Below are 27,271 nucleotides of genomic sequence, written 5' to 3'. Positions count from 1 at the left end.
TAATATCAGTCCAAACATGGAGGGTAGGGCAGGTCTTCGGATAAGTCAAGCTTTGCCACCCCTGGTGAAGACAGGTTCCAAAGCCAATTACCTGGAACCAACACTCAGGCTTTACCGAGCAAACTAGAATCTTCATTTTGACTATAACAAGGAGATGACCATGTATGTCTATGTTCTTTTCTTTCCTGAGCTTTTGTCCCAGCTGCTTTTGCCCTCCATTTAGCAACAAAGTGAGGGAATGTCCAGTCCTTCACTTTGGTGGTGGCCCCTCAGGTACCTTTGCTTGGTTTTGCATCTAAAACATGAGTACTTATCCAAACATACCTTGAAAACTCCCTCCAACTTCTTTTAACCTAGACAGTATTTTTTTTCTTGTCTATTCTACATAGGAACCCTCTCTGCTTAATAGATGCTTTCAATGGAATTTTGACCACCAGCTCTCAGGCAAGCTGGTGCATGGTGCAGCCTCCTTTATCAGCGATGGAGGGGTCAAGTTCTTCCAATGATGGTTGTCTCAGCTCCCAAGTAGTTTGGTAACAAACCAGTTGATGCTCTTGACCTGAACACTATGAAACACAGGGCCACCAATTTTCAATCCTTATCCCACAAAGTTTGGTGTTCTGGACAAGTGTTGTTCGGACACAGACATGGGATTCAGAATCTGGTGCATGTCCAAGAGTCTGTCTCAAGACCAAAAGAAAAGATAATAAAAGAAAGAAACAGACTGAGGTAAATGTTAAAAAGAAGGGCTTGTGTTATTATTAGAACTGTCCATATACTTTGAATTCTAACATCATCTATCTTATAGGAAAAGGTCCAAAATTTTATCTTAACATTCCACAGAAAAGTGTGTCATTTATATTGTTCATTTACTGTTAAAAGCAGGGGGGGGGGAAGTTAGATAAAAGTGTTCCTCAAGAATCCATGGAATGTCGGTGTCCAATGCGCATCCGACAGACACTTCATCCATTTAAGAGAGTCCATGCAACACTCCCCAAGTATCTTTTTCCCCCCTTTCCCCTCTTTTGGGGGTGACATGGGAGGAGGTGAATTGGGATCAACCATGACGGAGCACCACCTAAGAGTTTGTCATTCGAAGATCGGCTTGAATAATGGATGACTGTAACTGTAAGTCTTTGCTGCATATGGCTGGATGGTGGGATTATTCAAAAATTATGCAGATTATATTGTTTTTTTTTCTGAACATAGAAACCCTAGACCCATTTACTCATGTAGAGCCAGCAAAACCTTAGATACTCTCAAAATCTAGTTAGAGGAAGACATGAGGATCGAACTCACGAACACTTCATATTCAGATAATCAATGAAAGACATTTACTAGAAAGTCAAAAACATTTATGATTGTCCGGTTTGATCCTCAAGTTGGTTCAGGGTGCAAGAGATCTCAACCCTACTGGCCAACCCAACCCAACTTGACTTAAATTCAGATGGGTCACTCCGAACTTATGTCCACTCAATTTGACCTGTAGCTATATACATTCCTCTACGTCTCTCTGTAACTATTCTATTTGTAGCACTGAACGACGTATTCGAGGTGAAACCAATGTAGGTAGTAGGACAATTGAAGCACCAAGCAGGACCACCATCAGGCTACCAGATAGAAAGATCAGAGAAAAGCTTTACAAAACAGTGCATTTACATTCTTCTGCTATCTTTTCAACAGAACTACAGGGACGTCGCAGTGATACTGCAGTCTCTTCAGTAACATTCATTCCCTTTGGGCATATCTCATAAATTACATGGTACATGCAACGTGTTGGTGGGTTAGCCCTTGGTTGGTGAGTGGAAATGTTGTAAAAGTGAAGTCGAGGAACATTTATCAATGATAAATTAATCTTCGGGATGATAGACACATTTGACAAGATTCTTTGGCCTTCGTCATGGACGCAAGTGACTGTTTGGCATGGCCTGACAGAGTCTTCATGGAGCTTGATTGAAATATTGGACGTATGGGGCTGTGCCAGTGATTGCAATGTAAACTAGGAGGCCAGGTCAAGATCAGTTTATGCTTAAGGCAATGTAGATACTTGAGTTAACCCATATCAGATTAGACCACTCTTTCCAAGCCTAGGCCACTCTAGTTTTATGGCTTCATACTAGCCTGAAATTCACACACTCATGATGGTGAAGATAACCGATAAGATGGATGAGTGGGAAAAACAAGAAATGATAAAATACAAACAAAATAAATAAATAATGCATCCAAAAGAACCTTGACTGGCCCCAAAATGCGACAAGATAAGGAAAACTGATTTACAACAATGGTCACATGGATCAGGAATAAAAATGGCGACAAGTTAACTTGCTGAAAATTGAAAAGCCTAAAAAGACAAGGAAAAGACCAAAAACTGCATGAATTGGAATGGTGAGAACACTTGGAAGACAAGTTATTCAATGGAAGATATGGCTCAGAGTGGAAGGGAATGGAACAGTGCACAAGGCTCCCACCAATGCGGGGTCTGGGGAGGGATAGATGTACACAACCTTACTACTGCACATACAGAGAAGATGTTTTCGAGATTTGAACCCTGGTGACCCAGGTCGCAATAGAGCAACCCAACCATTAAGCCAAGGCCCACCCTCAGCCTAGCCTGATGGATGAGCGTACTATATTTGGTTGCTACTTGCCACCCTGAGATTGATCAAACTTGTCACAATTGAAATAAACTAAAAGTTTTACCAAATACCTGTGCAACTGCCAAAATCCACTGTCCAACCCCCATCCAGATTTGTCCCCACAAGCCTGCTCATACCCACAGCACCGGGAAGCATTAATGATATACCAGACATGTGGTCATCAATGTGATCGATTGTTGGTGTTTCAACCTCAAGAGGGGGGCTAGCTAGGCAGTGGTCCCTTGGCTTCAATCAGCTATGCTGGTGTAATAGTTGCATAGGGTGATGAAATGTCCCTTGTCCTGGCTCCTAGAGGCATTGACATACCCAGAAATGATACTTGGCCTTGCATTGCTTACACCCATTCATAATTAGCAAATTTACTTGCCGACAACCAAATTTTTTACTCTATCAAAGTTCAATCAGAATATATGGGGATTTTTTTTTTTTTTGTTTCTTAAAGAGGAAGAATTGAGACAAGTTTGGGTAGAATGAAATTCTGATGTCACAACCCAAATCTCAGAAGCGCCATGAGTGTGACAGACCAACCACAGTGACAGGCAAGGATTCAAAAAAGACCTATTTGTGTGCAACAGAGAGCATTTAAGATTTAACCAGCAACTTAACAGATTTGAATTCCCATGGAGGATTTACTTCTGGTTGACACAAAAGATTACTAACAATGAATTTCTTTTCATTCTTCAATCACCTAAAATGCATTTTACATGAAAGTAAACAAATGTGATAACTAGGCACTGGTCAAGCTCTAGGACTCCATGTAAATACCATGACTAGAGAAGAATGTCAAGCAGTAAGAGTGAAGTAATGATAATAGAGTTGGTGGTCATCAGGCAGAAAGGGTTACATGGTGGCCTTTCTGTCAAGGTAGATGGGAAGAGATCCCACAAGGAGTTTGTATTCATAAGAGTTGTTCATGCGATTGCAGTGCTACTGTGAATGCAAGGGAAGCTTGACATGGCAACAGATCTGGATATTGAAAATAGATGCAGTAACTGCCAGTGCTTGTTAATTTTAAAGCAGCATCCACAAGCAGGGTATATGTCAACAGACTAGTTACTTCACAACTGTGTCTGTTAGCATGGTGAATCATCAAAGATGAGAAGCCTATTCTCTGGCTTCAAATTGGCACAGCTATAGTATGGGTGTGAATAAGAACTTTGTGGAGGGATGGCTTGGGAAGACTGGAAGATACAAATGAAGAAATGTAGATAAAAACTCAAACCAAGTTATACAGGATCATTGAAAAGTGTTTGGTTATGCAGATAAAACTCAAACCAAGTTATACAGGATCGTTGAAAGGTGTTTGGTTACTAGCAAACAATCAGATGGAATGCATGTCCTACTCTGGGTAGAGGACTCTTCAATGACAAACAAACCACTTTAGCAGGAATGCATCAGGCAGTTGAGATTTAACGGCTTCAACTAATAGATGTCACATGTGAAGACTAAATCCAATGATCCTAACCATCCTATAGGAACTTCTGTCCTAAAACCATCCAATTAAAGCAGATGCTTGAGTTTTCTCTTCATCAATTATATCAACCAGATAATATCTCATCTACCAAATATACTACAGTGTATTCCTAGGAATAATAACTTTGTTTCACCTGGTTAAAGGTAATCAAGAAGAGCATCCTGCCTCATCTATGACATGCTACCACGTGATAACGAGGAGCTTCTTAAAGATCAAATAAAAGTACTGAGAGCAAAAATAGCAGGTTGAAAACCAAATTTACAAATGCTTTACATGGAAATGTGTATTTAATCAGAAAGCGAATGCTATTAAAGAAGTACCGAAGTCCTCTTGTAGTTGTCTATTTCCAAGTATTACATATCACAAACATGGCTAATATTACAAGGTTCTGACAAGCTCAGACAATTTCATTTGAGATGCAAAGAAGCACAACCTCCTGAAGAGAACATACGGGCAACAAACTGCCCATTGTACTAGGTCAACAATTTAAACTCTACTCATCCTTCAGAGGAAATTGCATCTCATCGTGCTGAATTTAAACAACAGTCATCAGGAGAAATAGCTAGACAGATTGACATTGAGCTTCAATTAAGAAACATAAAGGGGTTCTGGTCCCACGTTTCTTCTAATCCTGAAAGAGGATTAACACAAAATAATCAACAATTAAAATTCTAATTAGAAAATGTACAAGAGTTGATAAAATTCAACTACAATCTTCAAATTATTGTATATGTGGTACAACTATAATTGCAGGTATCATCTTCATAAGCACTATAGTTGCAAAGGAAAAAAGCTGTAATCACATATTGCTCTTATAATCTGATTTAAACCCATAAACATGTGCAATGGCACACATACAAAATTGAACATCATGAGATTGCTATACCAGAAGCACTGTATGTTTTAAGACCATGACTATACAGCCATTCTGGGGTAATAACTTTCTGTGACTGATGCATCAAAGGTCCAAATCAACAAAGACCAAGCAAAGAACGAGTTCTCAGAGGTAGTTATCCATATGGTGGTATTAGATGATTCATTCAGCTCAGGGAAGTTTCTCTCCTGTTTCCTTTTTAAGGAAAAATGCTAATTTGTTAGGATTATCAAACTTTATATCACAAAATGGAGTGAAGAAATTAGTTCTAATTATTAATTGGTATTATGAAGATACAAAATTCAGAGAAGTTATTAAATATACCCATTTTTTACCTCATTATTTTGAACAGATTTCTCTGTCAATTAGTTCAATCCCTTCCTTTGTTTTCCCATTTCTTTAGGGATAGGCATGTGGGTAGGGTGGGGAAAGACATGAAGGTTAACAGTTAGTGACTGAAAACCCGCCAATGAGTAAAACTGTAGTTTGTAGGTGAATGGTTAGTTGTCAAGAGAAGTTAGCGAAACCATATCCTAACATATTCAAAATATTGACATAGATTCTAACCAGTGTTTTAAAAAGGATACGAGGCTTGCACCTTGAGGCATTTCAAGGAAGCAAGGCTCCAGGAAAATGCCTTGAGGCTCATACATGAAAGTAGAACCACATTTCTCCCACCTTGAGATGTATGTATGTGTATGTATATGTATATGTATACGTATATGATATTATCCATACAGCAAGGATTGAAGATTTCAAAACAGCTAGGCTTCAGAGGTGTTGAGGTTGAAGGTGATTCTTTGTTAATTACAAATTGGATGAGAATGGGCAGCTTAGGCATGTGGAGTCACAGACTAGCAATGAGAGAAGTGAGGTACCTAGCAAATGAATCGGGAGTCAAATTCAGATGCGTTAGAAGATCAGTAAATGGCCAGGATATACACTTGCTAAATAGGGGATGAGTAGGACTGAGATGTTCTAATGTATCAATGACTCTAAAGGACTGTATTGCACCTTTCCTTTTCTTTTTTTTTTTTTTTGTTTTTTTGATAAGTAACAATCAGCCTTAGTAATAAGCAAAGGATTACATACACCTTTTTTTTATCAATAAGATTACATACACCTTTTAGAGAGGGCAACCCTTAATCCCCCTTCCAATTTCAATATAATTACAATTGAACCAAAAAAAAAAAACTGATCTCTGCCCACCCCCTGTATTGCAAGGTTCAAAATATCGATACAGGGCGATACGTCGGTAGGGTGTATCGGCCTTGTATTGGTACTTTTTTTGTGTTTTTTTTATTTTTCTCGAAACGGGTTCAGAGGGGCCGGTTTAAGGCTGGTCTATCCTCTGAACCACTCACCGACCCAAAAGCATATCGGGAAGGCTCTGATACGATACGTACCGGCTGATACGGGCCGATACGTGACAAAATTTGATCCTTTCTGTATTGCAATTTTGTCTTTCATGTTTGGTTGAATTAATAAAATTATCTGTTACTCATCAAAATAAAATATAGAAAAAAAATTATGTATGTATGTATAGATGTACATGTGCATGCAAATAAAAAAAAATGTATGCATTATTTACAGTATTATTTAACATTTAGAAGTTCTTAATAGTTGTTAAATAATTTGTAAGAATGCAATGGCTTACCTAAGTCCAAATATTTTCAGTTCCTTTATTTATGTATTCATTTGTATAATTTTCCTAAATAAAAGTATACGCTTATCCATCCTCAATCAGCTCAGTCAAACACAAACATAATAGCTTTTTATAGCAAAAAATAAAAGCAGAACACTTGAAGACATCAGTTTCTTTTTGACAAATGTTCTTTATAATCCTTACAGGAGAAAAATGTTCTAGCTAGAACAGTTGCTCCCATACTTACCAGTTATCTGGTGCCCACTTGCAGCCATCAGTATCCACTACATGCAAGCTGTAGGCATGCCTTGATTTTGCAGATTTATTCTCAAAACTGGAATACAGAATGAGGAAGAAGAAAGCAGAAAGTCAATGATAATTAAAATGGATCAACTATTAGTAGCTCTTTAAATCAACTGACCTTTGATGTATAAGATCCCCATGAATGACCACCAGTGAGCCAGCTTTGACTTCAAGGGCAACAAAATCTTTATGATCATATGATGGAGATGGGTGATCAAAATGAACCCCTTCTTCATCTCTAATGAACCTCCTCACCAGGCCATCTAGAGAGAACGTGCACAAGAAGATAAAACTAAGCCCAAAAAAACAAGTAGTTGTGTGGTGTATGTAAACAAACAAAGACAGGCCAGCTAAAGACAAGAGGGCTACTCTTATGGGATCCTGGAAGAGCCCAGAGGCAGCCATTGACAATGGTTGCATCCTCTAGAGCTAACCACAACCCTGTGCATGATCGGGGCTCTGTATAAAGGAATGAATTATCTTGGTGTGGCACAACTTCTCCTCCAATACCAGGTTGCTGCAAATGAAATGATCACAGATTATATTAGATTCATAAAATTAGTGAAACAGCTTAATAATGCATATGGCCTAATTCTTCTTCTGATGATCGATTCAACCTCTGATCAAAAAGATATACCTTGGTTCTATATTTAATAGAACATCCACCACCGATTTAAGAATATTGGTTGCCAAAGCACTGAGGGAAAATCAACCATATATGATGCTATGAATCTATGGGGAACTGCGGTTTGTTTTTATGTTCATTTTATGAGAACAGTTGCACTTGTAACAGTAGCAATCATTTATAGAGAATTTCTTAATATTAATTTTTGATATTCTTACAGATGCAGGGTGTGACTTTTCAGAATCCCCTAACATTTTCCTGCCATTTTCTCGTTGTGTTACATTTGTGCATTCACCGTTGCCATCTGACTCTTCTATTGGCAGTAATCCTTCCACTGCAATTAATATATTCTTGTTTGTCAGCTGCATATTTGAAAATTCTAATCCAGTGATGGCTACCACACTTGATTTATTGAAATGAAAAGCCACTGCCTTCACTACTTGGCAATTTGGCATAAAGTGAAGAATTGAATAACCACTAGGTGCATGCTTGAAAAGTCCTAATAAGATTCTCAATAATATGCCTGACCTACTCCGAAGAAACTCCTAGAAGACAATGGTGGACACATGTAAAACATTGACTATAAGAGATTAGGGTTCCCCCCTGCCTTCTAATTTAATTTCTATTTTCTCAGGCAGAAGCAGTAGATATTCTAACTAACTCTTAAGTTTCAATTACAATCCCTCCCAGAATTAGTGTTTTTTTATTGGGAAGCCTTCTTAGAAAAGTGTAACACTTGCGATCTACTTCAAAGAAAAAGGCCTAATTGGTGTTTATCTCCACACTGGTGCATCCTTTGTAAGGAGAATAGTGAGACCTGTCATCGCTTACTAATATCTTGCCCATTTATTTCAGAGATCTGATGTTGGTTTTCCTCTCTTTTTGGTTGCAGGTGGACCTCTCCCTCAAATGTACAAAGCTTGTTCCATTCTACTTCAGTTAGGGGGTTAAAGAAGAGAGGGAAAATGGAGATGCGTAAAGCAGCTATCTGTTGGACAGTTTGGGAGGAAAGGAATCAAAAGACCTTCCATGGGAAAGAAAGAAATAAGGGTGCCATCATTGAATTAATTTCTATAAGGGTGGCTCATTGAGCTAAGACTATGAAGCTCTTTGAAAATTACTCAGAAGGAGACATCATCAGTAAGTGGAAAGAAGTGGTATGGCCAGCTCCAATGAAGACTTCATCTAACCCAGTTTGGTCTCCTCCAGCTTTGGGGTTCACTAAACTGAACTTCGATGGTAGCAGCAAAGGAAATCCAGGCCCGTTAAGTATAGGGGGAGTTTTCAAGGATGAAGAAAGTTGAATTATTGCCATGTATTCTGGTTCTATTGGATAGGGGGATTCTCTAAGATCTGAAATATTGGCTGTTCTGGAAGGGGTAAAAAGAGCCCAAGAGTTGAATATCAGAAAACTGATGGTGGAAGGTGATTCTAAGCTGGCTATCAATTGGCTGCAGAAGGACGATTTCAGTTTGTTGAAATATCTGAATGAGAAAAAGAAAGTTAGATAGTTCACTCAAAACATGGAAAACAGGACTAAGGTGATTCTTTGAATAGGGGTTCAGCCCCTATATTTTTTGAATTTTCTCTTCTTTCTTCCTTTTGTTCTCATGAATATGTTGATTTTCTATACTTTTCTTATGGAAACTATGGATAATTATTAAGGAAAGATGGTTATGGAACCTAGGGAACTACCCTAGGATATATGTTTTTTACTTTAAAAAAATATCGCTTAGGCGACTAGGCAACAAGGCCCTCTGTCACCTTGCCTCACCTTGGCACCTTGAAAACTATGATAGTCATGAATCATCTTACTGGGGGAAAATAACTAATTATGCACAAATTCATGTTATGTATCAAAAGAAAAACTAATTATGCCCCCTTTATAATGTTGATATGTGTGTGTGTGTGTGTTTGTGTGTAACCATTTTCGGTCAACAGGATTGTATGTAGATATAAAATTAGGGCTCTTAATTCTTGTATGTATTTCTGTTTTCCTTTGAACCAGGGAAGTTATTCAAAAGTGTTATCATTATTTCTGAAAATCAAATGTAAGGACTAAGGAATCAATTTATTGATTTAATTTGAGGTTTAATAGTTTATAATTAATTTCCATGATACTTGAGGCTATATATGTTCACTATAAAATATGCAAATATTGTATTTATTCATTCCTGTCACTTAGTTGTCCTATAAGCATCTACTCACCTTGTCAGGCCAGGCGTTGCCTAGCCACCTAAAGTCCTTAACTACTTTAGTACATACCTCAAACGCCTCTTAAGCACCAGATTCAACCCAAGTAACAAAATGCAACAACCAGATTCCAGCAGCAAAGCAGCTTGGGTTGAATTACTGGGCTCATGCCCTTTAGGTTTGAATCTTCTGGTTGGGCTTGCATTGACCCCAATCCAGTAGAAGCCCTCATGCAACCATAACCCCTTTAGGATTCTACAAATTGAGCACATCTGTCATTCAGAATCTAGAATATTAAAATTTTTTATCAATATCTAGAATTTTAAAATTTACAAAATTTTACTTTATAAAGATGCTTTTTAGGTGGCCATTTTTGTTTATTAAGCTCTGAATATCTTTTGTTATGTGTAAGATATCGAGATCCATTTTCATTTGTCCTGTTACTATTTCTGTAAGCCCTGAATATTAAAATAGTGTTTTTATAATAATATTAAAATAGTCTTTGTTGTAATCAAAACATCCATTTTTTTATAGATTAATTAAAACACCCATAAAAATATACCAACCACTTTTCAATGCCACCTTCCAGGTAAAGACTATTTTAAGATTTTATGTTTATCAACTTGTCAACCAACAGAATAATATTAATAATCTGTTTTAGCTAATGTGGTCCCGTCCTACCACCAGAAACATAACTTGCCTGAATCTAATAATTTAGCATATGTGCAAAAATAATATAAGGAACAACAACAATACACACAGCAATCAGTTGGTGCACGAGTCCTGCTTTCATAATGATTAGAGTATAATAAGTGGCATCCAGAAACTCAGAAAATTTTACAAAATGAACTTGAAGAACATGTAGCCGATGCCAAATATAGTTGGGGTAAAGGCTTAGATGATGATGACACTTGAAGAGCATTTTAAATGCATTCATTGAAAATGACACTTTCTTTTACAGTTCGGTTTATTATGGTAATATTAATTTGCAGTTCTGCACTAGATTATATCTAAGCATTTCCCTTTTTTGCTCTTGCACATATGAGACTATTTTTTTCTGTCGCAATTTCATACCATAGGTTGCATCATGCTGAAGTTATGAAATGCCAAAACTAGTCACATGTCATGTAAAATATTCATTCATATTAGGCTGCAAATTTCTCATGAAGCAGAAATCAATGTCATAATAAAAGTTACAATTTCACAAAATTACAAATTACCTTGAATATGTACATGGATTGAATGACCACTGGCCTCTTATAACCCAACGACGAGAGCAAACTTGAAATTTTCGCTGAGGAAGAAAACTTTTTAAACACTGGATCGAGTTCATGTAGAGCTGCATGAATACCAGATAGGGATTGCAAAATAAGTTTCAACCAGATATGCAAGATCCAGAAAAGTGTTAAATTAAAAATACCACCGGTTTAGTATAGAAATTCATAGAACAAGCAAAAAAATCATGGTTTTCTGAAAGGATATGCTAATAAGAAATTTTCGAAAGGCTTTAGGAGCAAACCATGGCCAACTTTGTTAATGGAGAGTTGCTTTGACTGCTTCAGGTTCCCATCGTCATCAAATGCCTTCTCTGCAACAACAAATTAACCAAACTAAGCACAGCCAATACAGCAACGAGCAACATATATTATCCAATGGAGCCGCTTAGTGGTACCTTCAAAGAAAAACGAGATTTTCTCTGCACTCTCGTAGAAATAGTTGTCGGTTAACTGTTTCTGAAGAAAATTTGGAGAACCAAAAATCAGGAAAAAAGAAAAAGAAAAACAAATCATTAACTTGAGTTCTGATCAAAAGGGTTAGCTTGTTTGTTTGTTTGATTGATTTTTCTAAACAAAAGAACCGATTAGGTTGCCTGGTTTTTGGAAGAGAAAATGGAGGCGGTGGAGCAGTCGAACCCATCGAGCAACTCGTCCATTCGCTTCCTCAGTCCATCGATCTCTTCAGGACATGAAAACGATTCAAGCACCAGATATCCTGCTCCATTGAAATTTACAAAAACAAAGAATAAAACTCGTAAAACATCATAATCAAGTTGCAGGAAAGAATGATTTTTTTCTATCTCTTTTTACACTTCTTTGGTGCTTTTATAGTTCCAATGAATATTACCCTGAGAGTTGAACAACTGAACTTGCTCCGGAGTTAGACTTCCGACACTTCCCATTCCAGATTCTTGACGGATTCGATACTCTGAAGTTCACGCAGATGAGCTCCAGATAACGATCAAACTCAGAGAGAGAGAGGGTTCGAGACAACTTGGACGATCAGGTTACGGTTCCCAAGGGGTCCGGATGAGCTGAAGACAACAATTTACAACGCGGGCTGGTCATTCAATGGCGTTGTAACACGTAAGTACCCCATTTTTCATGTTCGAAGTTAACGGAAGAGAAGCCCCCCTCTCCGTTTCATTGAGTACCTATTTTAAATTAATAAAATAAATAAATAAATAAACAACCCTTTTTAAATCTAATGTAAAAAACGAAGAGTTGAAGCTGGTGCAGACGATCGATTTTCAACAACCGACATTCAACATTGGACGTAAAGCAGCATTGACAACTGAATCCAACTTGGTTTATCAACACCAAACCCTCTCATTTTTTCGGCTGCAAATCTTTTTTAGGGGAACTTAAAAAACGAAGAGTTGGAAGCCGGCACCAGCGGTTGACTATCGATTTCCGACAACCGATGACTGACATCCAAGATCAAACGAGCACAAACGTCTGAATCTAACGGGTTTGTCAACATGCACACCAAGCCCTCTCATTTTTTGTCACAAATCTTTCTCAAGCTTAAATTATTCACAGTGATTCTAATACAGGGTTTTTGCAAAAACTTGCCTAGAAACAATAAATCTAATTATTGTCTTAGAAAATAAAATCTGGTTGAGTGAGCAAACCATTACAGAGAGACCTAAAAACCAATTCTGATTCCAAGAGCAAGTCGTTACAGTGACTGTTGTCTTAGAGAGATCCAACCTATAGAAAACCTTGCTCAAAAAATTAGAAACTGGGTCATATCTAGTTCTTGACCCCTAATTCCCTTTTCACTCTCATTCTCTGTCTTCTCTTTTTTCTTTTTTGTCGTTGCTCACACTTCATAGCCGTAATAAGAATTTGCAATATTTGATTTTATATGATGAATTTGTTATCATTGTATAGCCACATGAATGTTCCTTTTGATACAGAAATGAGTAAAAGTTTAGGATTGATTTTCTCTAAAAGTTATAACTGATATTCTGTAAAAGTTATAAGGAATTTGGTATCTTATCTTTTATTGTAAAGATCAATTTGCAATTTTTCTTATCAATTTTTTGGAATATGCAGGGTCTGGTATTGACAAACCTGATTGGATTCAGTCGTTAGTGCTGCTTTATATCCGATGTTGATTGTCAGAGATCGATAGTTGGTCGTCGGCACCAACTTCAACTCTTCATTTTTCACATTAAGTTTAAAAAGGATTTTGTCTTTAGGAAAATAACGGGGAAGAGGAGGAAATGGGGTTATTTATTTATTTATTTTTAATTAATTTAAAATAGATATTAAAGATAACGGAGAGGGGAGTTTCTCTTTCGTTAACTTCAAACATTAAAAGTGGATTAAAAGTGGGGTGCTTACGTGTTACAACGCGGTTGGATGACCAGCCCGCGTTGTACATTGTTATCTTCAGCTCATCCAGACCCGTTCCCAAGTCCCAAAAATGTGGGAAAACGATCATACAAAAATACAAAATTATGCCAAGCACACCAATTATTTGTTCTCATATTCTTTACAAAGCATCTCACACCACGCATTTGGAATATTGTGTCATTTCAAGTGGGTCGGCAGTATAATGTGTCCAGCTGTCGTGGATTAAGTAGGACCGCAGTGCATCGGATTCTCTGAAAGCAAAAACTCTACAATCACAATCATAGAACCCATCCATTCATTGGGAACATCTCCAAATAAATCTAACATATACACGTAGATATTCTCAACTTGCGGTTGAATCTCGTGGGCGCAAGTGCAAAGTTTTTGTTTGCAGGAGATCCAGGATCGACTGAAGGTTTTTATTAATTATCAGAAAAACAATGGGTAGAACGTAGAACTTTACAACTACGGAAATGTGGATCCTGTGGGACCTAATGGAGGGAACGGGATATGCTCCTCACACTTGGGCGCCTCACGTGCACATCCACCGTGCATTGGGAGCATCTACCGTGAATAATTATTTGTAAATACGGAGGATGTTTCCAATGCATGTAGGATGTGCGTGTGAGGCACCCTAGGTGAGGAGCAGATCCGGTCTCCTAATGGAGTATCATCGAGCTGGGCTCGGAGGGATACGAGGATATCAGCCCAGGCCCAGTTCGGTGGATAATTGGATACACTTGGAAGTTGGACCTGATCTAGTTCAGGGTGTCATTGAATCATTGACTCCCTGATTACTCAGCCCAATAAGCATGTTTAAGGTTCGAAATGTTGGGCTCAGGAAAAAGTAGGGTAAGGAAGGGAAATGTAAGAAACTTAGACAAGGTTTTTAAAGATTTCCTTACTTTTCCCTACTTTTTCCTTCAAACTAAACATTACCTTATGGTCTGTTTGGTTGCCGAAAAAGGATGGGATGAGAAGGGAATTTTTTTCTCAATCCTATCACTTGCGTTTGGTTGCTGAGACTAGTAGAGATATGCTTTTCTCAATTGCATTTGCCAGTGATGAAATGCTACGGGCAATTGTCTGCACTTAGTCAGAAACGATACTAGCATATGACTTTCTTTTCCCCAATGAGCTTCTCCCTTTAGTAGAGATACCCTCTTCTGGTGACCTAGCCTGTAGGTTAGAGTCACCGGCATTGTTCCCCTCATCTAACTCCTCATATTCTGGTTCTTGCATTGTTTGTGTGTTATTTGGAGTCATTGATGTTGTCTCCCGTCTAAGTGCCTCCCTAACAGTAAAGGCTCCAGCTTCAAATACTTGATCATTACCACAAACTATTGCAATCTTATCGTAATTATGGATTGCTTTCTTCTAAATTGCTTTGTCTCAGGGTGTGCCTAACCATTTTTTATGAATAATTCTAAAACAATCTTACTAGGATGTATTCAACCCATACTTTAGGTTTTGCATCTATGGTCTTTGTAATGTCATTCCAAGAGAAACCACTTGAGTTAAGGATGTTTGATATGGTGGTGAAGTTTTTCTTGATTGTTTTTAAGCAGTTCCGAATGTTGTTATATGTGCAGTCCACCCCAAAGGTCAGGGTTATAGCCCTACCAGTGGCATTATATACCGGAGCCTTAAAACTTTTGTCTACCTTGTTTTCAATGTTTGCTTGCTCAACAAGGGTCTCTATTAACAAGTTATCCATGTATGTTGTCCAAGACATATTAGGCTTGACAGACCTAATGTCATCTTAAGAAGGTAAAGAGTCCATTGTTGATTCAAATAAATAAATCTTAGTGCAATTAGTCATTTCATACATGTAACACAACATAACACGTTTTTAAACAATTACACGTATGGTACCAAATACAATACAATAACATAAGCTACTAAATCCATCAACACATAAAAATACAAGTTCAAAGCAAGATCCCATATAATAAAACAAACAACTAAAATTAATTCCAGTGCCTAGATCGAGATACTTAGTAGTTTGCCCACATTTGATTAGCTATCTCCTCCCTGAGTCGGTTCCCTTCCCTAGTATGTTCATTTTTACTGATGTGTTGGGAAGGTTGAGATGTATAGGTATCCACCCCATCATCTGATTCATCTCCATCATTTAAATCCAAGTATGCATCTCCTCCATCCTGATCATATTCAGACATGATATGATCATATGGATTCACTCCCATGACATGGTTATGTAATATGCAACACGCATATACTATCTTCACCCTGAACTTTGAATAGGTAATGTTGTTCAAAAACCAAAATTGTGAAATGTTTCTTAAGGACACTTAAGATTTGTTCAACTACATTCCTAAGTGATGCATGATGGAGGTTGAACAATTCTTTTGCGTTCTCGGGTTGATGTGTTCCCCATTCCTTTAGATGGTATCTTGTGTTGTGATACGGCGTTAAAAATCCAGTCTTTAAAGCAAACCCAGCATCCTCAAGATATTATTTACCTAATTAAATATATAAAGAACAAATATTAGAAACAAACCCCCACATCTACTTGTACAACATCTATGTAGCCTACATGAACTTGTATTAATACCTACAGGAACATATAGTTTATGTTCTCTCGATAGTGCATTAGTTAACATGCGAGAATCCGATGCAGCACCTTCCCACCTAGGTAATACATATGTGAAACACAGGTTGAGTGAACACGCAGCAAGAATATTTTGTGTTAGGTAAACTTTACGGTCACGAAATTTAGCTACATTTGCAGCATGAACCTTTACAGGTATATGTGTGCCATCAATTGCCCCAATACAATCCTACGAAGCATTTCATTTTGATAGTGTATTTAAATTTTTAATGCCTAAAAAATAGTATAGATAGTTCATATGTATGTAAACTTTGGTATGTTTGTTACCTTAAAGTATGGTGAAAAAGTCAACTCGGTTTCTAATCTCAAAAGGTACTCCTACACCATTTGGTTGGATTAAATACCTATCTTATAGACTTAAAATTGCATCTAGTACCAAGTTAAAGTGGCGACTCATAGTCTCTCCAGACCTATTGAAATGGAATCCCATCGTTCTATTCCTAATATTGTGTTCTAATATGTGTACGAATCTAGCAACTTATTCCTCTAAAGTACTTCGTAACGTGTCATTCAATCAACCGGTTTCTTGGAGAATTTTGTAAAGCCTATAAAATGCTTCCTTCCTCATTCTCAATTGATTATAACAATCAATTGGTCTTCCCCTATATAGTCGATCCAACAAATCTTGTCTTTCTAAGCCCTGATTGATAGATGGCTCCCTATCCACGTAGTCCATTCATTCATGTAGAATGGTCAATGTCAATGCAATTGCAGCACCAACCACTACAATCAAAAGTTATCTGTCCATCTATCAAAGCAAAATTTGTATGAAAAGTTTAAAAGTAGGATTCCTTAATTCAATTTAAACCAAGAGAGAGAGCATAAAAGAATAATTTTTTTCTTAATAGAGAAATACACATGATAATGAAAAGTCTAAGCCAAATAATAAGCTCAACAAATACATTAACCAATATAAAGATATGGGATAACAAAATGAACAAGCCAAACTAAATAAATATATTTATGTCTTTAAATAATGCATTTTTTAATGATAGGTTAATGGAAGTATTAGCTCTTAAAGTCATCATCATCTTTGATCCTTAAACTATATTATTATATAAATAAATGCATTTGTTTGTTTGGATTCCACTTTACATATAAAAAGGAACGAATCCCAAGGCTACGATCGCCATCTTCATAATGTTTTTGGGTATTGCTAAAATGGGTCAACAATCAACATATGGTTACCCACATTTCAACATCGGCTGCAAATGAGTCGGATACGAATGGAATTTTATCCATCGGATTCAAACTGGACTTGTGTTCAATTTGGATGTTGTATATACAGTCAATAAATTAAATTAAAATAATTGCAATGTTATGTATGAACTAGAAATGGTTTTGGTATTGTATAGAATAATATATAAAGAACTTTTATGATACTTGAACTTATGACTACAAACCAATCACCCTCAAAATAAGTTTATTTATAACTAGATATTAATGGACCGAATTCCATACTTGATCAAAATTTAAATTAATGGACTGAATTCCATCGCTCGTTAATCAAATGGATTTAAATAATTTGAATTTTGGAAAAAGGGAGACCTTTATTTTGCTGAGAAAGAATGGATGCGTTTTTGTAGCCCCAATTTCAAGTTTCTTGTTTTTTTTTTATGTGGTGAGTTTCGGTGTGAATGTATTCATTTGGATTATCACCCTGTTTTGTTTGAGGCTGGCAACATTGTTTTCACACTAAAAGTTGTTCCATGACTATGAAAGATGGTATTTTTTCAACCACTCAATTTATCAAAATAATAAAATCTAAAGCTTGACAAACATGAAATTCAAATCGATTATTAACCAACTCTGCATTGTCCCCTCATAGAGTTATCTTTATTAGAGGCAAGGCTATAGAGGCCTGGGAACATGTCAAGAAGGTGTAACTCCAAAAACCATGCATCCTTTCAGAAAATAGGTGGTGGACCAGCCCATGGGAGCATTACACCATACTTAAATCAATAACTTGCCTCCACAATTTGGTTCTTTCCTCACCATTATCTCCAATGCCATTCACTAAGAAGGGTGGTACATCAGTTCTAAATTTCTAGAAACCAACTCCACCTTTCTCCTTCAATTCAACTTGCATAAAGAGTCTAAGCCACCATATGAAGTTTCTCTTCTCATTGGGACCACCTCCACCAAGAAAGTCTTCTGCAAGCTGGCATTGTGAATGATGACAAATAATAAGTGCACAGATTAGAAAGCTTGCTTTTTTAATATAAGAGTACTAGCTTCTTTCTAAAGCACTCAGTAATAGGATCCCAAATGACCTTAGATCTGTAGTTGGCACCCAAGGGAAGGTCAATGTCCTTAGAAGGCTAGGGTCCTACTTGGAAACCCAAGGTAGAGGCTAACTGATCAATCTGAGGCACATCACCAACTGGTAAAATAAGACTTTTCTGCAAATTTTTTACCTTCAATCCCGACTGCTTCAAAACAGATAAACAAACATTGTAGGAACAACAAGTCATCCTACTTGATTCTAGTGAAAATTAAGATATCATCTGTAAATTGGAGCAAGCTAATCGTGAATCCTTCAATGTAATAAAGCTTGGCTTATTTTATATGTTTATGGTATATCAAATAAAAGTATATTTTGAATTAGAAGAGGTATATTAAAATAAGCTTGGCTTATTTTATTGTTTGGCAAGGGAATCAACTTGGCTTAATTGTTTTATCAAAAATAATGACCATTAGCTTTACTAGTAAAGGATTTTGAGAAAGCTCCATTATCTTAGTGTTTGGAATAAATGGGACAAGGGCAAACTATATTAGGCTGACCACAAATAAGCATGATAGACAGCAAGACCCATCCCCCCCAAGCAGAAACCATTTGCAGTCCTTGGAGCTCTCCTGAACAAGCAGTCATGATGCCTTTGCTTCTATAAGAAGAAGAACCAAGGGATCAAGGAACATCTATATTTGAGGACAACAAACTCATTCCAATCCTCTTTCCATACAGGGGCTTATTGAACTTGGGTATCCTTCTATTGGTTTGGCTTGTTCATTTTGTTATTAGGAATTAATCTAGTTAGCTTAGTAATATATGATTTATATGAATTCTGAAATCTATAGAGGATGAATACCATAATGAATATGCATACAGATTAAATATGGTAGACGAAATTACAATTACAATTTCATACCTAAACAAAGAATATAGTAAAAATTGGGTCGAACACACAATAAGGTAAAGAATCAGCTAAATATGTATTAGTGTTCAACATGAAAATAAGAAACAAATCAATAATAAGAATATCATAAAAGTAATAAACAGAGCAATAATAATAAACATCATTAACAGAGTAAGAATCAACAAAAAAAAACTGTTGTAACCTTTGGTAGCTCAATAAAATCCCCTTGGCTTGTGTGAGATGACTTGAAACAAAGCAATAAATGCCAAAGCAATCAAAAAATAAGAAACCAACATCCGACTTTTACTCGGTCCGCCGCCTTAGCCTTCAATTCACCTCAAACACCCGGTTAGACCCATCTCAATCCTTTATTTTTTACCCAAAGTCTCAGCTATCCATCCAGAGCCCTGATTTGACCACCCCTAGACTGGTCTGACCCAATTTTTTTAAAATTACAAAGATATACCCGAATTTCCTAAATTTACAAAACTACCCTTAGCCTAATATAAAATTTAACCTAAACTCTTCATTTGGGCGAATGCACTATTCACTCTCTTCCTCCCATGACACACAGCGAATGCACAAAACTACCCAAAGTCTCCAACCATCGGCGGCGGCACCCCCAAACCACTCTCTTCTTTCTTCTTCTTCTTCCTCCTCCTTCCTCTGTTTTCGTCTTTGTCAGAAGCAGTGGCGGTTTCTCCGCCCGCCCGTACTCCCTCTCTTTCTTCTCCTTTTCCCTTTCTTCTTCTACTTCTTCCTCTTTCTTTTTCTTTCTTGGATTCACCCTCCCCTGTTACTCCCTGCCGCTGCAACTTCGAGCAGCGGCGGTTGCACTGTTCATTCTTTCCCTTCTCCTTCTTACCATTGCTGTCAAGACCGAAAATCGACCAGATGCACCATCGTCCCTCTCTCTCTCATCTAGATTAAACCAACGTTTGCTCAACTCTGAGACGGCGGCTGCGAGAAGAGGTTCCAACATCGAGTAACAGTGGCCACCTCCGGCCAGATCTCTCTATTACTCTCTCCTCCTTCTCATAGGTTCCCTGTCTTTCAGCCGAATCTACCGATCGCCTTCTACTTTTGGACATCGAGCAAAGGCGGCGGCAACCTTCATCTACCTTCTGTTTTTTACCTGTTCGAGATCCCAAGCACCAGGAGGAGCGGCACCCTTCTCCGGCGATCAAATTCTGACTAAAATCCATTCCCTGATTGTCATTGTCATTGTCATTCAAAGAGAAAGCTCCGAGACATGAATCCTCCATTGTAGCACTTCACATAGAGGCAATACTCCTTCTGGCTCCATTGTTATGTGTTACGTTGTTTTCTTTGTTTTCTCGTCGGTTGTTCCACATCTGCAGCTAGGAGGAGAGAGACCGGGCTAATCAGACTCTTGTATCTCTCGGTACCAACGCAGATCCACTGTTCACTTATTGAGATAGCTGCTTTTCTAACTCAATCAATCACTTATTTAGAAGAAGAATCTCTGGTTTTTTATTGCTGTTTTGTTTTTCTGGTTCTTATTACTGTTCTGTTTTTCTTTCCGAATCAACGTTTTGGATGTTAATTAGTTCCGATTGAATGGAGAAGATTGATTTGTGCCACCTCTTGTTAGTTCTCTTGTTAGTCTCTTGTAGTCTTGTAGATAGTTCCTTGTTAGTCTCTTCTTATAACAATTGTTGGTTGACGGTCATTTTAGATTATGGTTACTTAATTTGGACTATTTAATTGCTGAATTGATATATTAAATGAGCATAAATTGTTTGTGTTTGGAAATTCATGTGGGTCCCATTTATTGGATCAGGGAGAGGGGTGCCTAATCACTTCACTCTCCCATCATAGACTTACCCGGATTGGTTGGATGGATGCCTTAGGTTGTGGGAATTCTTATTGAGCCAAAACTATTTTAAATCATTCTCGGAGGTCCCATCACTTCCATTTCTTAATCTGATGGATGACAATTCTATTTTTAGCTCAAGAGGCAAGTGAACCAATTTTTCTGACGCTCACAACCATTACAAAAAACAATAGAAAAATTAAACTAGAATCACAATAAAATAATAGAAAAACTAAATCAGAAAATCTGGAACAATGAGTTCCCAACAACAAATCAAAAATCAAAAACTAACTAGAATCACAATTATTGCAGACTTGGAACAAATCAAAAATAAAAAATAACATCAATGAGTTCCCAACAACAAAAAACACAGATTTGTTTCCCAACATTAACAGCAGAACTGAGTTCCCAACAACAAAAAATGGCAGATCTATTATAAACACAACAAAAAACGCTAGAACTAATGAGTTCCAATGTTAAAATTCCAGATCTGGTGCTAAGAATTGGAATGGTGAGATGACGCCAGAGATGCTAGAAAAAATGTTGTATCTGAAGGAGGAATTCGTTCAACGAAAGAAAACGACAATGAGATGAAGGGGGAATTCATAAACGAAAGAAGACAAAAATGATACAAAAATGAATTGAAATCGCAACGGGATGCTAGATCCGAGCTTACCTTTGAAAGAAATCGTCGAAGATGGCGTCAAAGAGATGACAGTTGGATGGCATGTAGGAAGAACACGACTGTCTTCGAGGTGCTCTCAATAATATTTTCTCACGAATGGCCAAGTTTTCTTTTCCCAGCGGGTTCTCACCATTTTGGTGTAACCCTGTGCATCGAGTTTTGGGAACCCGTGTCCCACCTCTTTCTCTTTCAATCCTAGCTTTTCCTTCAAAACAAACACATGTAAAATCAAATATTCTTTAAAGATGCTTCCCATCCCATCCTTTTCTCAACAACCAAATGGACCATTAGTGTTCCAATTTAAATTGAGTCAACATTTCGAACCTAAAACATATTGGATCCAATAATCAGGGAGTTGATGATTCAATTACACCTACTTTTTTCTTCAAACCAAACACAGCCTAAGGGCAAGGTCTCGAGCCCAAATTGATGAATGGATAAGTGCAATAACCAACAGACCTCTCATAAACTCTTTTATAAGAGAATGAACGATGATGGCTAAAAGACACTAAATTAGATCATCAATAGCCATTTGAAGCAAGGTTTTTAACCTGTCATTGACCCGGGTGGCCAAACCATTTGAACCGTCACCCAATCTCATAAAGCCCGGTATTTTCATAAAAACCACTAACAAGTCAACGAACTGGATGACCTGGACGGGAACTGGCGATCCGGTAAGCGGGCGACAATTTGACTGTCGACCCATTCTCTTTTTACATTTTTAGGTTTAAAAATTGTAAAATCCCTCAAAAGTCCCAACTCGAGCCCCCTTCTATTTTTACATTTTTCCTCACTTTCTCTGTTCTAGATCTAGGGTTTATGCAAGATTTAGAACAGGAGAGGACGAACTCATGAAGAAGACAGATGACTGAAGAAGATCGATGGAATCTGATCTTCAGTCACCGGCGGCACCTAGCTAAACGCCATCCTCATTCCTCACATTTGGGCGATGCTATCGGCTATTCTTCTTTGTTTGGGTGACACTAGACCGCCGAGTTTGGGGCTTTGGGTGACACTAGTTTGGATGACTGACGACACAACATCACAGGCTTCATAGCTTTCTTTGTCGCCAGTGAGCGACAACTGTATCAACTATCGAACTTCCATAATCGGAGTTCAAAGAGGTGGGTTATTGGTAAGTATTTAAGTGTATATTTTGTATTTTTCATGTTTTTTCTAGTTTGTGTAGAATGTAGATGCTAACTTGTTGGAAGCAGTCGAGTTTTTCATTCATTTTAATATATTTTTTTTTTTCAAATTTTTTGTGATTTCTAAGCTGCAACTACAACCTAGAAGGTTGAAAGTTGGAACCCGAATTCGATTTTGGACTTTGGAGCTTGAAGTGGAATTTTACAACAATTTTGAAGAGGAAAATAGGTAAATGATAATTTTCATTTTTATTATGGTTTATATTTTTTATGATTAATTAGGACTTTGATTTATGAATTTTATGACTAAAGATAAATGATAATTTCTATTTCAATGAATGTATATTGATATTATTGATATATTTCTGTTATAATTAGTGATTTATTTTGCTTTGATGTATGAATGAACATTGTTGATATTTTTGAATGAATGAATGAATGAATATGATTTATGAAAGAATTTTGTTGTGATTTATGAATTAATATTATTGATATATTTGAATGAATGAATTTATGAATATTATTTATGAATGAATATTGATTTATTTCTTTTATAAATAGTGAGAATAGATTATAAGTTATTCGATTCACACTTGTGTATATACTATGAAGTATGAATTATTTGCTTCATAATAAATCACAAATTCTAAAATATTTTGATTGTTTTATCTTTATATTCCTTCTTCTCTAATTTATCCATTTATTTTGTTTTTGAATGAAGTGATAAATTGTGATTGATATCTCTGATATTTGATTTGATAATTTATATTGGAGATTGGAAGTTTGAAGTTTGAACAGTTGGGACTTGGGAATGTTGGTGATTTGGTCTAAAATAATTGTTTTCTCTTTATGTTGGTGTAGAAGAGAAAGAAGTTAGAATGTCAACGTACACCTACAACTTCACATTCACAATTAGCAGCAACTTCTACTTCTTCAACTGCAAATGGTAGGGGAAAATCTGATCCTGCATGGGAGCATGTTTCCCTTCAAGTAGACCCTACTAATGGGTCAAAAAAATTGGCATGCCTTTATTGCCAAAAGTCATGAAATTCCATATGATGTCAAGTTCAAAATGGAACAATTATTGGATGAAAATAATCAGAAAAGAAAAGGTGATAATAAATTTCAATGCTCTAGTGAGGGAAGTAGCTCTTTTTCTCATCTTGGAATTGATGATGATGATGATGATGATGATGATGAATTATTGTATGGTGATGGTGATGATGATGATGTTCAAGCCCAAGAAATGCCTCCATTTGCTTCAAATCAAGGGGGTATTGCCAATAAAGTAAAAAAAAAAAAAAACGAAACTTGCCACCACAGAAAGGGAAAAGCAGTACTTGGGTTGATAACAAGTCATTTTGCTCCACAAATTACACCTGGAGCACAACTAGGAATCAAAAGTGCACTTGCTTCCAATGGGGCAAGGTTGAATGCTGATTGTTGTGTTATGAGGTGGATGTGTGATGCATGTATACTTTTGAATGCCATAAATTCACAATATTTTGAACATATGGTAGATGCAATTGTCGATATAGGTCCGGGGTATAAAGCTCATTCTTATCATAATTGTAGAACACGCTTATTGGGTCCTTTGGTTAAAGAAGTTGAGCTATTTGTTGAAAGTCTTTGTAGTCAATGGGAGGGATTTGGTTGTTCTGTAATTGTTGATGGTTGGACAGATATAAGGAACACGACAGATTAATTTTTTAGTATATTGTCCAAGAGTAACTGCATTTATCAAATCAATTGATACTTCTGACACAATTAAGATTGCAGAAAATTTATTTCTCTTGTTGAAAGAGGTTATAAATTGGGTTGGAGCTTCTAATGTTGTTCACATCACCATTGACACAATTAAGACTGCAAATTGCTTGAACTTGATGCTAAAAGAATTTGGAGAAACGGATTATATTGCTGATGTGGTGCGACGTGCATTTAAAATAACAAAATTTGTATACAACCACATACTTGTCTTGTCTATGTTAAGGAAGTGACCTACTTGGACTGAGATTGTGCATCCCAGAGCCACCCATTTTGTTACAAATTTCATTGCTTTGGATAGTATTTTGATGCATATGGTTGATTTGCAAAGTTTAGCTATTGATCCAACTTTCTAGGAATCTAGGTATGCAAGAGATGCCAAGGAAAAAGAAGTCATAAGCATAATATTGAACAATGAGTTTTGGAAATCATGCGAGATATTGTAGGATTTACTTTACCGATTGTCAAAGCATTACCACTTGCAGATTCTGAAGTTGAGCTTCCAATATATATATATATATATATATATATATTCAATGTTGAAGGTGAAAGAAGCGGTTAAACAATCATTTAACAACAAGAAAATCGAATATAGCCCGATCATGCAAGTTATTGATAAAAGATGGAAAAAACAAATAGGTCACAAGCTTCATGCAACAAGTTATTATTTTAACCCATTATTTCACTATGACCCAAAGTCAACGGCAAAATCCCCAATCATCATGTTAGGTGTTGTTGATGTGCTTGAAAAGTTATGTAGAGAAGAAGGAACAGAGAGAAATGTCAACAAAGAGCTTTCAATGTTAGAGTGTGGTTTGGGTGATTTTGGAAGGCCATATGCATTGAATGCTATCAAGAGAATGGATCCAAGTAATGTTTAATACCTTTGACCTATTTGTTATTTTATATTTCAATCTTTATTTTATATTATTAGTTCAAGTGCTTAAATTGATTAAATTTTGTTTTATTGTTTGAAAGTGAATGGTGAATGAGGTTTGGTTGTCACACTCCAACTCTTAGAGAAGTTCCTATGAAGGTTCTTAGCCAAACTTGTAGCTCTTCTAGATGTGTGCGTAATTGGAGCGTTTTTGAACATGTACACACAAAGAGAAGAAACATGTTAGAGCACCAAAGGCTCAATGACCTTGTGTATATCCACTATAACCTCCGCTTGAAGAATAGGTATTAATTTAGTCTTTCATCTTCTTATTCATTCTATTTTAATAGTTATTAATTATTGATTTGTTCACAATTAGACTAGAGCTTATTGGCCTATGATTATTTGATTGTAACTTGTAGGAAGAAGATGAAAGGCTATGATCCCATTAAGGTGGAACATGTTGACATCACAGGAGAATTAGGTAGTGGATGATGTTGAAGAGCCTCCATTGCTTGATAAAGATGAATTAGAAAATAGGTTCAAGGGGAATGGTGCAACAACTCCAATCACGGAGGTGTTAGAGATATCAAAGAAAAAAGGTTCTAGGGAAGAAGGTAAATGAGTAATTGGGTAACTTGAGATTGAGTTTTTGGGTTTGAAAAATTGTGGTTGGTATTGCACTCTAAGCTTTTTTTTCTTCATTGTATAGATGATGATGATGATTAAGATTTTCTTCTTGAGCCATTGGGAGATACGCAAGTTAATGAAAATGACCCAAATGAAGTTGAAGATGATAAAACACAGCCGAGTGATGAAGATGAAACCCAATTATGATAGCAATCATGTTCATTATGAGATTGTGCTGTTATTAACTTTTTACTCTTTGTGTTTTCTTGGGAGTTTGGACTTTGGATTATAGATTATGTAGTTAAGAACAATTTTTCACTTTTAGGTTTTACCTTTTATTGATCTAAGAACTTTGATTGTCTATGGGCTTATGACAGCCATGGAGCTTGTTTGATTTTTTTTTTTTTAATTTTTATAGAATATGATTTTTTTTCTTTTTAGGATAAGAAATTACAGGTTTATGAGGTTATGGCAGCCATGAGAGCTTGATGCTTGCATGCTCAAAGTTCAACATTTGAACTTCATCTTTAAAGGTATGAATTTCACCCCCACTTTTATTTTAGTTGATGATTGATTAATGCATAAATTAGGAAGATAATTGGTAATTTGATATGTCAAGTAGTGAATATTTGATGATGGTTAATGATTTATGATTGCATAATATAGAAAGATTAAGTTAGTTTGTTTGAAAACTTAATTTTCATCTTTGATTTTTCTTCTTCTCTCCACTTTTTTAGGTGATGATTGATGATTTAATGACTTAAAAAGATTATTGATATTCAAATAGTTAATGTTAGACGGTTTTCAATTTTTTGCATTTTTATGCATTTTTTGATATATATATTTTTTAATATTAGGCATTTTTATAAGTTTTAAGATATTGCAGACATTTATTTAGCTATTTATAAATTTATATTATTTTTTAGATATTTATACAGGTTTTATTCATGTATATGTACATATATATGCATATATATAATTTTTAATATTTTAACTATGACATCACCATATGTACATATATATGCATTTTTTGATATATATATTTTTTAATATTAGGCATTTTTATAAGTTTTAAGATATTGCAGACATTTATTTAGCTATTTATAAATTTATATTATTTTTTAGATATTTATACAGGTTTTATTCATG

The 27,271-nt window shown here is 36.3% G+C and overlaps 1 protein-coding gene and 1 long non-coding RNA gene across 5 annotated transcripts; one reads left to right on the top strand and one right to left on the bottom strand.

Moving 5' to 3' along the window:
- Nucleotides 1-4,357: 4,357 nt before the first annotated feature.
- Nucleotides 4,358-12,855, bottom strand: PAHX (phytanoyl-CoA dioxygenase (PhyH) family protein). Its single transcript, XM_019199864.2, has 10 exons — nucleotides 12,683-12,855; nucleotides 11,896-12,202; nucleotides 11,642-11,763; nucleotides 11,444-11,504; nucleotides 11,291-11,359; nucleotides 10,992-11,110; nucleotides 7,323-7,470; nucleotides 7,072-7,216; nucleotides 6,898-6,984; nucleotides 4,358-4,762 (listed from the first exon to the last, which is right to left on the bottom strand). The coding sequence occupies exons 2-10, from the start codon at nucleotides 11,948-11,950 to the stop codon at nucleotides 4,720-4,722; spliced, it is 849 nt and encodes a 282-aa protein (XP_019055409.1). The 5' UTR covers nucleotides 11,951-12,202; nucleotides 12,683-12,855; the 3' UTR covers nucleotides 4,358-4,719.
- A 6,862-nt stretch (nucleotides 12,856-19,717) lies between these two features.
- LOC104609961 (uncharacterized) lies at nucleotides 19,718-26,466 on the top strand. 4 transcript variants are annotated; one of them, XR_016068624.1, is made up of 6 exons: nucleotides 19,725-22,838; nucleotides 22,980-23,080; nucleotides 25,368-25,485; nucleotides 25,594-25,797; nucleotides 25,915-26,109; nucleotides 26,205-26,466. It is a non-coding gene; the product is annotated as an uncharacterized LOC104609961 (long non-coding RNA). The 4 variants fall into 4 exon arrangements; XR_737358.3 differs by having other exon boundaries at nucleotides 25,345-25,485; XR_016068623.1 differs by having other exon boundaries at nucleotides 25,101-25,485.
- Nucleotides 26,467-27,271: the final 805 nt, after the last annotated feature.

This window comes from Nelumbo nucifera, chromosome 4, assembly GCF_055504915.1.
Source record: "Nelumbo nucifera cultivar China Antique chromosome 4, China Antique-T2T, whole genome shotgun sequence".
NCBI classification, from domain to species: Eukaryota; Viridiplantae; Streptophyta; class Magnoliopsida; order Proteales; family Nelumbonaceae; genus Nelumbo; species Nelumbo nucifera.
The sequence above is the reverse complement of the archived record's forward strand: the minus strand, read 5'-3'. Positions and strand labels throughout refer to the sequence as shown.

Coding starts and splice junctions, on each gene's coding strand:
- PAHX (XM_019199864.2), bottom strand. CDS start 11,950: ATGGGAAGTGTCGGAAGTCTAACTCCGGAGCAAGTTCAGTTGTTCAAC. Junction 11,111..11,290: donor CATTAACAAAGTTGGCCATG/GTTTGCTCCTAA, acceptor GTATTCATGCAG/CTCTACATGAACTCGATCCA. Junction 7,217..7,322: donor TCTTCCAGGATCCCATAAGA/GTAGCCCTCTTG, acceptor CGTTCTCTCTAG/ATGGCCTGGTGAGGAGGTTC.